Source organism: Pelecanus crispus, chromosome 1 (assembly GCF_030463565.1).
Source record: "Pelecanus crispus isolate bPelCri1 chromosome 1, bPelCri1.pri, whole genome shotgun sequence".
In the NCBI taxonomy this organism is placed as follows: Eukaryota; Metazoa; Chordata; class Aves; order Pelecaniformes; family Pelecanidae; genus Pelecanus; species Pelecanus crispus.
Genome location: NC_134643.1, coordinates 139,361,809 through 139,374,910, shown reverse-complemented (window position 1 = coordinate 139,374,910; position 13,102 = coordinate 139,361,809). Strand labels below are relative to the sequence as shown.

At 40.4% G+C, this 13,102-nt stretch overlaps 1 protein-coding gene across 6 annotated transcripts; it reads left to right on the top strand.

Annotated features, from left to right (window-relative positions):
• The first annotated feature begins 118 nt into the window (after positions 1 to 118).
• On the top strand, positions 119 to 12,863 carry PDHA1 (pyruvate dehydrogenase E1 subunit alpha 1). 6 transcript variants are annotated; one of them, XM_075710067.1, is made up of 12 exons: positions 119 to 184; positions 1,163 to 1,177; positions 2,551 to 2,619; positions 4,196 to 4,369; positions 5,105 to 5,231; positions 7,563 to 7,654; positions 8,032 to 8,124; positions 9,579 to 9,734; positions 9,998 to 10,069; positions 10,923 to 10,990; positions 11,878 to 11,986; positions 12,466 to 12,863. In XM_075710067.1, the coding sequence occupies exons 1-12, from the start codon at positions 119 to 121 to the stop codon at positions 12,628 to 12,630; spliced, it is 1,206 nt and encodes a 401-aa protein (XP_075566182.1). In that variant the 3' UTR covers positions 12,631 to 12,863. The 6 variants fall into 6 exon arrangements, with proteins under 6 accessions (XP_075566182.1, XP_075566161.1, XP_075566189.1 ...); XM_075710046.1 differs by having other exon boundaries at positions 119 to 196; XM_075710074.1 differs by lacking the exon at positions 1,163 to 1,177 and having other exon boundaries at positions 119 to 178.
• The last annotated feature ends 239 nt before the right edge of the window (positions 12,864 to 13,102 follow it).

The window sequence follows — 13,102 nt, the reverse complement described above, 5'->3', positions numbered from 1 at the left end:
CGGGGAGCGCGTCGGTTGGCCCCCAGGGGCGGGCGGTTGGCGGTCGCGGCCGGGGCGGCGGCTGAAGGAGACTCGAGGACGGGGGCCCGCGCCAGGCACTGCCGCCCCTCCCCGCTCCATGCGCAAGATGCTGCTGGCCGCGCTCTCCCGGGTGCTGCAGGGTCCGGCCGCCGCCGCCGCCGCCGCCGGGAGGACGGTGAGTGCGGCCCTTACCTGCCCGCCCGGAACGCGGGGGCCCAACGGCCCCAACGGGCGGGGCGCGCGCCCCGCTCTGCGTGGGCCCTGCCGGGGCTTGGCGGGGGCCGGGCCGGGGCCGGGGCCGGTCGTGCGGCGGGGCTGCCGCGGCGGGGTCACGGGTTTGTCCTCTGGAAATCGCCCGGCGGCAAAATGCGGACAATTTTTTAAAAAGGGGGGTTGGGGGTTTTGGGTTTTTTTGTTTTGTTTTGGTTTGGTTTGTTTTTTTCCCCACTCTGTGTAAAATACCGCGTGGAGGTGAAATGGTTGCTGCGTGCAGGAGCTCGCTTCATGAATACCTTTTGCAAATGCCTAGTGTTCTTCCTGAATTTCCTTTCAAATGTTGCTATTTTTTTGGCATCAGTGTTTTTCATTTGTCGTGTTTTATCTCTTTTGCATGAAAAAGAAGATCTTCCTGTGTGTATTGGGGCTGCGTGGAATATCTCTCTAAAAGTGTTTCCTAATTTACAAGTAAAATACCAATATTAACATTTTCAAACATGGATGCCTAAAATTAGTTCCTCGCTGCAAGTACTTGGCCGGCTCCTGATGGCTGTGTTTTCCTGGAAGTCCAAACTAGGTCTGGCTTAGGTATCTTAACACAGGTTTTTGGGCCCTAGTGACTACCAAATATGTAAATATTCATCTTGCATTGTTTCTATGCATTTATAGCGAAGGTGTAAGTTACCAAACACATAGAAGCAGTCTTAATATGTAAAGCGATATTTTATACCTACTTTGAGCATATTGCAAAGGTTAAAGATGGATTTCCATGATGCAGAGCTTACCTGTAAGGAAACTACCTGTTACAGTGTTCCCATTGGCTAATAATTTGCTGACTTCTCCTCTCCTAATTGTTAGTTACTTACTCTTCTTTTTTTTTTTTCTTGTTTTTCCTTCCCTCCACTTCCAAACACTGCTAACCTAGGGAGCTGTTAGTGAGGTAAGACCTGAATCGCTTTTGTCAAGGTTTGTTTTTGACATGGGTTCTGGCCACATATTAGACCTTTTGCTTTTATGTCATATTCAGGGCAGGGGGTTGGAGCAGATGGCCTACAAAGGCCCCTTCTAGCCTCAGCCATTCTGTGATTCTGCAAATCCCAAACTCCTGATTTACTCTCAGCTTGAGAAGTAAAATACCTTTTCTTCACTGATGCATTATGGTAAACGGTGTAGAAACTTGGTTTAAATTAAATATTTAATCTAATAATGGGGTGGGGGGACGAGGGGATTGTGATCGTTAAATCAAATGTGCAACAGAGTAGGTAACGAAGATGGATTGAGAAATTTCTCCTGACTTTTTTCCAAGCGTTATACCTATCAATCAGACCTTTTTTGGAGACAGTCACCTGGACATTCTCAAAATTTTGAAACAATGAACCTTCAGCTAAACGTATGCAGATTCCATGGGTGAACAAGCTACTGAAACTTACGTGTAACTTAATGAGCAATACAATTTTGCCACTAAAGATGTAGCGCATTCCTTATGCTATGGCCACAATACATGCAGGGACAGATAAGCATTGAATCTGATTCTGCAGTGAAACTTACTAAAGTTATCTAAAAATACCAGATGTTCATTAGTCGATGGCCTGTGCTTATTCTTTAAGACAGAACAGTCCTGCATTTTTAAACATCCTTCTTATCTCCCCCCTACCATGCCACCCTTTCTGTTGTTCTGTATTTCATGTATCCTCATGTATGTCACCTTTTATGTTTCTACATCATTTTTAAGTAGTGGCCATGCTGTTGTTACTTGCTTAAATGATACTCTCTTTCTTCATTCTTACTGCCTTGCATCCCCCCAACTTCTCTTCCTATTGAAAAGAGTGAGAGTAATTAATATTCTAGAAATCTGGGGTTTTTTGTTTGGCTGGTTGGGGTTTTTTTTAAAATACATTTTTTGCTCTATCAAGGCAAAATTCCAGTCAGTGCAGAGAGCCATCAAAATCCGCATTGGCTGTCCTTACTTATATAGGCAATCTGGCCTGTGAAGGGAACAATAATTATTTTTGTGGTTTTGATGCTCTTCACAGTCTTTTGAAACGTATTGGTTTTATTTTAGGTAATGTAGGGTATTACAAATTTAAAATTCTGTTCTCTAATCTAATTTTAAATACTGGGTTTTGAAGGACTTATAGCACATACGTACAAAATAAAAGTTCTCTAGTATTAGAAAGATACACCACTGGTGAGTTTAATTCACAAATTACTTCCATTTGGGAGTACTGTTAGAAACTATTTGAGAATTTACCTACTTCTGCTTGATAATTGTATTTAAATATTACTCATGTTTTGATTTTATCTTTTTTTAAGGCATCTCGGGTGGTGGTAGCATCACGTAACTATGGAGACTTTGCAAATGAAGCTACGTTTGAAATTAAGGTAAAGCAGCTGAACACTGAATACTGGCATTCTGTGTAAGTGCTTCTTGTAGCTCTTTGACGTGATGGACTTGCCCCCTTATCTTTTCAATTAGAAAAAGTACCATTTGAATTTCCAGAACTGAACCCCTCACTATCTGGCCCAATTTCTAAATGCAGCTGCAAGTACTGTGCTTGGCAGTATGTAGTAATGCTACTTGTTTCTTAAGAATGTGAAGTTGTGATTCTTTGCAGCTGTGATACTGTAATGCAGCTGTGAGAACGGAGTCACAAAGGAGCTAAAGAACCTTTTCTGTTCTGAGGGGAAGAGTATTAAATCTTCCTTAATGCTTATAAAACAAATAGCTGGTGTTTGCTGCCCACCCTTCTTTTCATCTCCCTTTTGTTTATGGAGTCATGGGGGCTGTATCCCAGATGTGCAGCTGATTTAAGTCCATATGGATTTTGGAGGAAAAAAATATGGCATCCTTTTCAGTGCTTAACTTGGCGCTGCTCCGAAAGTGTGCGTTGTATTCTGTCAGCTTTGCGCAGTGGCGCTAGGTCTTAGGGCAAAGCGATGCTTCCATTGGCAGTAGCTTTGTGCTGGGTTTTCATTCAGGAACTGATAAAAGAAACTCTGAAAGAAATTATTTTGTTTTCCCTTTACCCACTCCCTGTTTGTCTGTGCCTATAAAGTATTAAAATTGTTTCACTGGCTGAAGGGAAAGACAATATGTTTATATGAAAAGTCTTTTCTGAGTAGATACAAGGTTTGATGTTTGGTCCTGTGTTGATTACAAGACTCCTAAGTTTCTGTTCTTATGTAAACTCTGAAGCAGAGCTGTCTCAAGAGCAGCGTGCACGTGTGTGTCAGTGGATTTGCTCTGGAGAGACTTTGCTTTAATATAAACTGTCAGTGCAAATTAAGTGGCCAAAATACTCCTATACAGATTAAAGACAGAGTAATTTCTTTGCTCTGTTCCACTGAACTTGACTGATGAGGTTTTTTCTTTGTTTTTGTTTTGTTTTGTGTGGGTGCCTAAAATCAGCCCTCTGTGCAACTCTTGAGTCCATGGTTTGGGGAGGAAGTTGTACTGTACACGGTGGTTTGTCTGGCAGGGTGGCTGCTGCAGCAGTGGTTTATTACTGCTTCGTAGAAGTGGTAGTAGAAGAGGTGAAGTCCGGTCTTAGAACCAGATCTTGCAAACTGTTTCATAAAGGAAACTCTCTATCTTTCTTGTCTCTTCACTAAGCCTCTGTAGCTCTTACCAAGTATTTGGCATGCAACCACCATGGAAATGTGCTTTTCCAGTATTTTGTGAGGACTTTAGTTCATCTACTGCTAGTAGGAACTACAAGGCTTCATCTCATGAGTGGAAATCTGTCTTTATTAAAAGTAAAGCTTTTATTTCCCTGAATTTGGAAGTAGTGCACAAACTTTACAGTTATTTTGACCTATGAATTTAGGTTTGCTGGCTTTCTTTTTTAAAATATATTAAAATCTGAATTTGAAAATGGCACATCATAAAAAAAATTAAGTGATATTCATAAATAGGATGAATTATTTTCAAGAAATGTTTGCTTGTTCAACTTTGCAGAAATGTGACCTCCATCGCCTGGAAGAAGGCCCTAGTACCACAGCAGTGATGACTCGAGAGGAAGGGCTCCATTACTACAAGACGATGCAGACCATACGACGCATGGAGCTGAAGTCTGACCAGCTGTACAAGCAGAAGATTATTCGTGGCTTCTGCCACTTATATGATGGTCAGGTAAGAATTTTTTTTCCAAGAGGTTTTGTATTGTCTTACCTTAATGTAAGGATTTGAATAGAGTGGAGAGTAAATCTAGAACTGAGTATCTATGTACAATGTCTGAAGTTGTAGCTGGATCCGTGATTTAGTTCATTATGTCTTTAAAAGCAATATCTTAGCACACAAGAGAATCCCTGAGATCTTGGGACAGCCAGAGGAAGAGAGAGAAGGCAAGGTGCAGCTGAAGATGAGCTGAATGTGAGGAGTGAGCAACCGCAACATATTAAATTCAGCACATTTGGAGGCCCACATCCTCCTCCTCAAGCTTCACTGATGCTTTTTGCTCCAGTGTCTCACAGATCATGTGCCCACTAAAAACCAACATCCAGGAGAAGGAACTTCATGAATTTAGTGAAACTTTGCTGTCTGTCCACCTCCCCCTGCCATTTTTGAATTGCAGTTGTGTATATACTTCATTTGGAGGATGAGCGTAGAAAAAGTCCACAGTTTTTTGCAGCTTCTAGTTGCAAAGTAGACTCCTGCCTGCTTTTGTTAGTCACAGTCAGGTTGGAATTTAGAGCCTAAGGCTGTTGTAGCTCCAGGCCTGCCACCCCTTGGGATTTAAGGCAGTCTCCTGTGTCTGTGCTCTTCCTGTTTTGATGTATGGGGGATCATAGTAGCCCTTGCCATGCTGTTGACTGTGGAAGTTGTGTGCTTTTCTTCATTGCTAAGCTCACTTTTCCTTTGTAACAGGAGGCTTGCTGTGTAGGGCTTGAAGTTGCCATAAAGCCTACAGACCATGTGATAACAGCTTACAGAGTTCACGGCTTTACCTATGCACGAGGAGTGCCTGTTCGAGAAATTCTCGCTGAACTTACAGGTTTGTGCTGAGTAAGATGAGGATTCATGTGCTGCTGTACTTGTGTCAGAGTTTTTTATTCAAATTCAAAATGATGTTGATGCATAAAGTATACTGGGGCTTCCGAAGCAGTTTAGTGACATAGCAGAATAAATAAATTTTATAATTTTATGATGCAGCCACTTTTTACTGTAAAATGTAAGCCATAAGGAATATTTAAGTGCTGGTACTTCTAAAGCACAAATTCAGAAAATTTTGCTTGATACCATATGCTGTATTTGTTGTGCTGCAGCACCTTATTTAAATGGAACTTGCTGGTGGTAGACATTTATTCTCGATAGGACAGGGTGTTACCCTCCCTGGGAGACAGATGTGGATTTTCAGGATTACGCTGCTGAAGTCTTAGGAAGACTGGTAAACACTGCCTGTAACGATAAACTGAAAATTTGGTTTGGGAAAATTTGACTGTAACAAGAATATTAAATGGTAATCTAGGCAGATCTAAGACTTGAAGAATGGAGAGATGGTTATTCACAATAGGGTCATAGGTGGAGCAGGGACGAGAAGAGAGGATCAGCCCGCTGAACTCTTAGAGATCTGTGAATGGATGCTGGAAGTGAAAAATGAAGAAGGAGTTTGAAGGCTTTTATGAATCATTGGTATAATAAAGACTTGGTCTGAGAATTTGCACGCTTGAAGCGTTAATGCAGGAAAGCACATTTTGAGGTAGAGAAGAGGTATGGCTTTGTATTCTAAGAATGTATGTGTGTGTTAATGCATATTAATAATGTGCCTGAAACCCAGAATCTAGTGGATGATCGACTTGCCAAGTGTTACTGAATATTGATCAGAGAGAAAGTAAATAAGGAGATTGTCATGACTGAAGTCTGCTATTGGCCCTGAAACTACAAGTATCAGTGGTGATGTGGTTTGGTTTTTTTCTTTATTTCTTTTCATGACGCACATCATTTTCTATAGCATTATCCTTGTGTTTAGTGGGGCTCTTTTAATTGGGGAAGAGCAGCTGCAGTTAGACTGTTGTTCCCAGAAATGACGCTTGGGGCAAGTTTCTGGAGGGGAGTGCTGCTAGAGCTGATTCTTGCAAACAAAGATCTTGAGTGAAAATGCCAAACTGAAAGACAGCCTGAGTTGCAATGACCAGGGAATGACAGAATTAAAAGGCCTTTGAAGGAGCAGGAAGCAGAGTCACCCAAAATAAGACTAGTAGGTAAGATCCTTCAGGAAACAAACTAGAGAAAAGGGCTTCTCAGGAGAATTGGTGATTCCCCGAGAAATGGGTTTGTGGACATCAATGCAGATTGTTCTAAGAAAAGTAGAAAGTATAGCAAAAAGTGACATTGGTCAATCAGGAGTTCATAGCTTAAATACAAGAAAGGATTGTAGAAAAAGTGGAGGGAGATTACTGAAGTGTAATTACACTTAAGAAAAATAGTTTTCTGATTAAAGCTTACATGAAACCAATTCATAAACATATGAAAGGTACGAGGAAGACCAATAATAAAAATGATCCACTATTAAGTAAGAAAGAGAAGTACAAATTCCAGAAAGAGATCCAGCATTCAACTTCTAAAATAAACACCAAGGCTAAGGCCAAAAAACCAACCAAACAAGCTGTGCTTATTAGAAATAAAATAGAAGCCTCTGTGGTTATTAACAAGACAGAATAAGAAATGGCGTGGGCTGATGAGAAATTCTGTGTTCTTAGATCAGCTCTTTTAAATAGGGTTTATTGTAATGCTTCATGGGCCACCAGTTATCTTCAAACCCCAGCCTGAATAAAGCTGGGCTAGGTGACTTTTTGATGTTTATCCTGGGGCAGGGTGTGGAGTTGTTGGTGGTTTGGGTTGTTTTTTAAATGTCCTGTCTGTAACTTTTACTTCTGGTTATTGTCACAGGGAAGAGAAGTGTAGATTATTGCAACTAGTTTGGAACAGTGTTCATATCTTTCTTGTGGAAGCCAAAAGTAATAAGGACTGTATGTACTTCTTCTTACATATATGACAAATATAGACCATGTTGGCTATTAAAAAAAAAAATATTTATCAGAAAGTGTTTCTGTATAGTAGGACACTGAAATTTCTTGGTTGGTTTTAAAATTCCTTCTTAATCTCATTCATGTTTCCATTTTCATTCTCTTTTTTCCCCTTACTTGTTTTGTAATACATTTAACGGTACACGTTTTGGGGAGAGGTCATTGTATCTTAACTCCACATAGATCTAATGACAACAACATGGTCTTTGTGTTACTGCCTTTAGGAATTGAATTAGATGTTCCCATTTGCATAGTATTCTTCCTCTGAAAAACTAAATTACTTGTTACTCATGTTTCAGGTCGAAAAGGAGGATGTGTAAAGGGAAAAGGAGGATCAATGCATATGTATACCAAAAACTTCTATGGTGGCAATGGTATTGTTGGTGCTCAGGTACATATATACATGGCTTCTACTTTAAAGCATGAGTTGAATTTGGCTCATGTCCTGCGCCAGCATTTCCTCTTGTTTTTGTGGTGTGAGCTCGTGTGCAGATGCCATTGCTCTGTGGTATTAAATCCATTACGTCTTTATTCTGGTTTGTTCACTGTTTTGTAAACTGTAGCAAAAAGAATCAAATTGAGAATATAGCTAATGTTTATATTTTGGGTGTAATACAGATTGGAACAAATGGAAGTGGGTTGTTAACAACTCGTTTATTAGACAGATCTCTAACACTGTAAATGTCTCTCTAGAGTCCACAAGCTGCCTATCTCCAACTCCTCTAAACATTATTCTAAAACTTTGGCTTGTCCTGTACTCTGCGATAGGTTCCTCTTGGAGCTGGGATTGCGCTGGCCTGTAAATACTTCGGTAAAAACGAAGTCTGTTTGACGCTATATGGGGATGGTGCAGCCAATCAGGTAAATGAGCTTTGTCTGCTGTGGCTCTGTGAGGAGGAGTGTGGCTGTGGGTAATCGATTTCCCTTCTGTGAGCTCTGCCTTTCCACCAAGTAGTAGGAGAGCACCTTTCTCCCTGTCGGTGTAATACCTGCAACCCAGGCAACGTCTGACTTGGAACTTCTGCTGAGGTTTGTGTGTTGGGCTTTGTGCCGCAAGGATGCTTTACTAAAGGAGTCCACTGATACGGACAAAGCAATCCTGGAGAGAGAAGACAACGTACACCCTCTGTCCTGCAGTCCGCTGCAGTTTTTCTTAGGGCTTTTGTTGTGAAGTGCTGTTCACAGAGACCAACTCCACATAGGCAAATTTTGGACACCTGGCACATCTTATTTGTGTTGTCTTAGGCAGTTGAGTAGGGGTGTGTTTCAAGTACTGTATCATCTTCAGAGGAGTGGTTCAGATGAACAGTTAAGAAGTTAATTCCTAGATGCTTTTTATATATTGGGAATGTAGCATGTGCTTGGATTTTTTTTTTTTTTTTATTATTATGTTTTGGACCTGTCTCTGTCCTCCCCGCCCCCCCATCGTTTTGAACTCTGCCCTTGTCGTTGGGGTGGAGGGGAAGCTTCTCAACTCCTTCCCTCCTGGAGTGCTCTAAACAGTGAGGGAGTGAGTGGGGCTAATGGTTAATTACTTTGAATGCTGTGTGAGTCATGGGAGGAGGGGTTTCCAGTTACTCTTGTTATCCTCTTTCCATTTGTGCATGGCTCACCTAAGTGTGACACCCTGAAGCCTCTGCGCTGTAAGGAGAGCTCTGAACGATAGCAGTGAAGATGACAGTGCTGCTGAATAGGGGTAAACACAAAACTTAATTTCTGAAGACAGAGGAGAGAGGACAGAGCATCTCGCAGAGCCACTTACAATTGATATACTGGCCGGTCTTTTCATGTTAGCAGCAGAGACATTAAGCCAGATAAGAAATTGGTGGTTTAGAGTGTGCTGTTGATACAATTTCCCACTTTCAAAACACAGGTGAAAATCTCAGTTCTTGGTTTTCCCTGTCTGACTTACTTACTTAGAGTAGCAAGGCTGATGCCATTACTGTGGTTGAACTTTTCTTTTACTTTGCCATAGCAGCATACTGCTAGATGAAACAATTGTGAGGTGTTTTTTTTTTTATGACTGTTGCTGAAACACTTCAGTTAAGGTTGAAGGGTTTTGTGCTACCCTAACACAAATACTGAAATAGGTTTAAAAATTAAGTTCTATAAGCTATTAGCTCAGATGAAGCTACACCATACAAGGTAACTTTCTCTTTTATTCCTGCTGAGCTGCAGCGAGTGGCTGGTTTTGGACCACTTTCAGTATTAAAATTTCTCCTAGCTCGACCTCTGCAACTGAATGATTTTCAGTAGAGCCTAATGCTTGAAGGCTGAGCTCCTTGTCTAGATGTAACTTGCTCTTTTCCTTTCAGGGTCAGATATTTGAAACGTACAATATGGCCGCCTTATGGAAGTTGCCATGTGTTTTTATCTGTGAGAACAATAGGTATGGAATGGGAACTTCGGTTGAAAGAGCTGCAGCCAGTACTGACTACTACAAAAGAGGAGACTTCATTCCAGGGCTCAGGGTGAGTACAAGCCCAGCTTTTTTTTTTTTTTTTTTTTTTTTTTTGGGGGGGTGGGGTGGGGTGGAAGTGGGGGGATGTGCATGCACACACCTGCACAGCACATACATATGTATGTATTTCTTTTACTTATAAATATATTCATAAATATTTTTTTAAATAAGGGAAAACTTGAAACTGAATTCCTATTGCACTTGTGGAAGTACTGAAATTGGAAGTTTGGGGGTTGGCATTTTTGGCCTCAACTTGTAGTTTCTGTTTATCAGGTGGATGGCATGGATGTCCTCTGTGTTCGAGAAGCAACAAAGTTTGCAGTTGAGTACTGTAGAGCTGGAAAAGTAAGTCTGTAGTCATCATTCCTTTTCCATAGGTGAAATGCTTAGGAGATTATTGCTGCATAAAAAATTCTGCATCTAGCCCGTTTTCTCCAGTCACTGTTGAAGATTTATTTGATCTTTACTTCCTTTTTTCTCCACAGTACTGAACCTGTAAGCAATTGAGTGGTTCTTTAATTTTCTTAGAATTTATTAACATGCAATTGGTATTAACCAACCATTTTAAAAAATGCATATATCCTGATACTCTGTCATCCTTTTTCCCCCGTTCTGTTGTGAAAGGTGTTCCGACTCTCAGGCAGTTGTGTTCTTTGTGAAGACAGTCATTAGGGAAGCATCAAAGAAAATAGTAATGTTTCTGTATTTACAACAAGTGGAAAGTGAAGTAAAAGGTTTGTGTCAGCATTAATGTCTGTCACCCAACCATGGTACACTGGTTCTGAAGATGTTTAATATTTGGTGAAATAATGTTTGTGCTGAGAAGGTACAACAGAAAAAGGTTCATGCAGAAGAATAAGGTTCTGTGAGTTACAATCTTACAGTGAAACAACAGGCAACTTGGAATAGTGTGAGTAATGATGGAATGACATTGGAAGGGAAAAAATTGTTTAATGCTGCTCAATAAGAACATGGCAATAAATGCTTGCAATATCAACATATGCTTTCATTTGAAAAGAGTCAAGTTTCATTTTACTAGTTATGATAACGTTATGTAAATTAAACTGAGAAAAACCATTGAATTAAAATCATTCATCACTGGTGCAATTCGTCTATAGCAAATACTTACTGCTATAACAAGAAATTTTACTCAAGGTGGTAATGCTCTTTGTGTATTTTTTTTTTTTTTCTTTTAAAGGGTCCTATTCTGATGGAGCTACAGACATACCGTTACCATGGCCACAGTATGAGTGACCCTGGAATAAGGTACTGTGACATTCTTTCTTGGCATTCACTGAAAACAAGTAAGTCTTGATGGGTGGAATGCTGAAACTGTTGTGGATTCAATGTTTACATCCATTGTGAAGCACATATAAAGATTATGATGAAATTGCTATGAGCAGTCTGATCACTCATCTCATTGCTCACTTGACAATCTGTGGCCATGTAATGTACTTGTTTTACTTGCAGTATTAAGAGATTTAGAACAAGCACAAAGTCAGTTAAACTTCTGTGCTTGCTATTAATGAATTCTGCTTTTGGTGTGACTTTATGGTGTGTTGTAATTAAGCTTTGACTGAAAAGCAGTGTGCTTTTCCAGTGTTTTTAGAATATTCAAAATCCTGTAAGCTAAAATTATAGGAACAGTTTGAACTGTCCGGTCAAGTAGAACACTTCTTAAAAAATACAAATATACAGGTGCCAAAAAGACTCAGGCATTACACCAACTGACAAATCTGAATTTATCTACATGAAGTAGGGTGTGTATCCCAATGCTTCGTTGGAAACTTGTAGTGAATTGGAAGCACGCAGCAAGTTATTTAGCCCCCCCATCCCCCCCTTAGGGGAGGATAGGAAGGAGGAAATATGGCCCCTGTAGTAACTGTCTCAGGCTGGGATTGCTCCCCTTTCCCTGCCTATCTGCCTACCTTATGCTCGAGTCTGGAGCTACGTCAGCTCTGTTGCTGCTTACGGATCTAAGTGTTCTAGATGTAGCTCTGCTGCCCTTTGAGTGATGAATGTCGCTGTATTTTCGTTGCATTCCTGACGTTCTTTAGTCACACCTTTTTCTGAAAGTGAGCTGTGCCCAGAACCTCACCTCTAATTGACGATACCACTGAAGAAGTTCGTGTCTCTGCTTGTCTTGCTCCTAGCTATCGTACTAGAGAAGAAATTCAAGAAGTGAGAAGCAAAAGTGATCCTATTACTTTGCTGAAGGACAGAATGGTCAACAATAACCTCGCTAGCATCGAAGAGTTAAAGGTATGGCTTTTAGTTGCTATTTAAGCAAGCTCTTGAGCATTCACACCCTAATGATCTCTGAAAAGCACATCATAGGGCAGCTTGCATCACTTGTTCTTTGAAGTACTGGAAGTCTCTGAAAGGGAAAGCAGCAACAGAGAAGAATCCTAGTGAAGGAGCCAGGAAGCCTCTAAGGAAATGTACTTTCATCAACTCTGTTTTAAAAAGAAGTTGACACTGACACTCTCAGTGTTTTGCAGAATCAGAATTGGAAATGTAGAGGCTCAGTGGGGTCATGTTCCTCTGGCAGTAAGTTACCTGCACTATCCAAACAGGACAAATCTGCAGTTTAGTAGGAAGGAAGTTTTCACAGGTTTTTAATTTATGTTTATAGACAGTGTTAACACTAATTCTGACCAATACTTAATCACTGTGTTTAAATTCAAAGTTATGCTGCTTTTTCTGAGCTGTCTTCTGATAAGCATCCATTTTTGGTTTAGGAAATTGATGTGGCAGTAAGGAAGGAGATTGAGGAAGCTGCTCAGTTTGCTACCACTGACCCAGAGCCACCATTGGAAGAATTAGGTAACCACATCTACTTCAATGAGCCACCCTTTGAAGTGCGTGGCCCAAACCAGTGGATAAGGTACAAGTCTGTCAGCTAAAGGCCTTTTTGTTGGCATAACTTATTCTTATGAATAAGTGAATGTATTTACAGGAATTATAATGACTCAGAAACAAACTTTAAGCTTATTTAAAAGCTCTTTCAAAAGAGGAAATGTGTAGGGAAATCCATCTCAGTACAGATTTTCTTAAGCATGCTGAATGTTGTTGCAGAAGGAGCTGAATTAAGAGAAAGCAGCAGTTTATTTAAATTGCTATATATTTGCTTTACTGACTTTTCTTTGGATTGCTGTGTTATGTACAGTGTAAAAAATATTAAACTTTAACAATGTTTAGCTGGTGGTCTGTTTGCTTTGTTTCTTGATGAACCACTTTCAAAAAAAAAAAAAAAAAAAAAACAACCCAACCCAAACCTGCCTGAAAAGGCCATTTAGATGCTCTGGTTTTGCTGCAGAAAAGTTACTAAATGAAAACATCACACCAGGCTTTTCTTAGTAATTCAGTGAGAGTAGC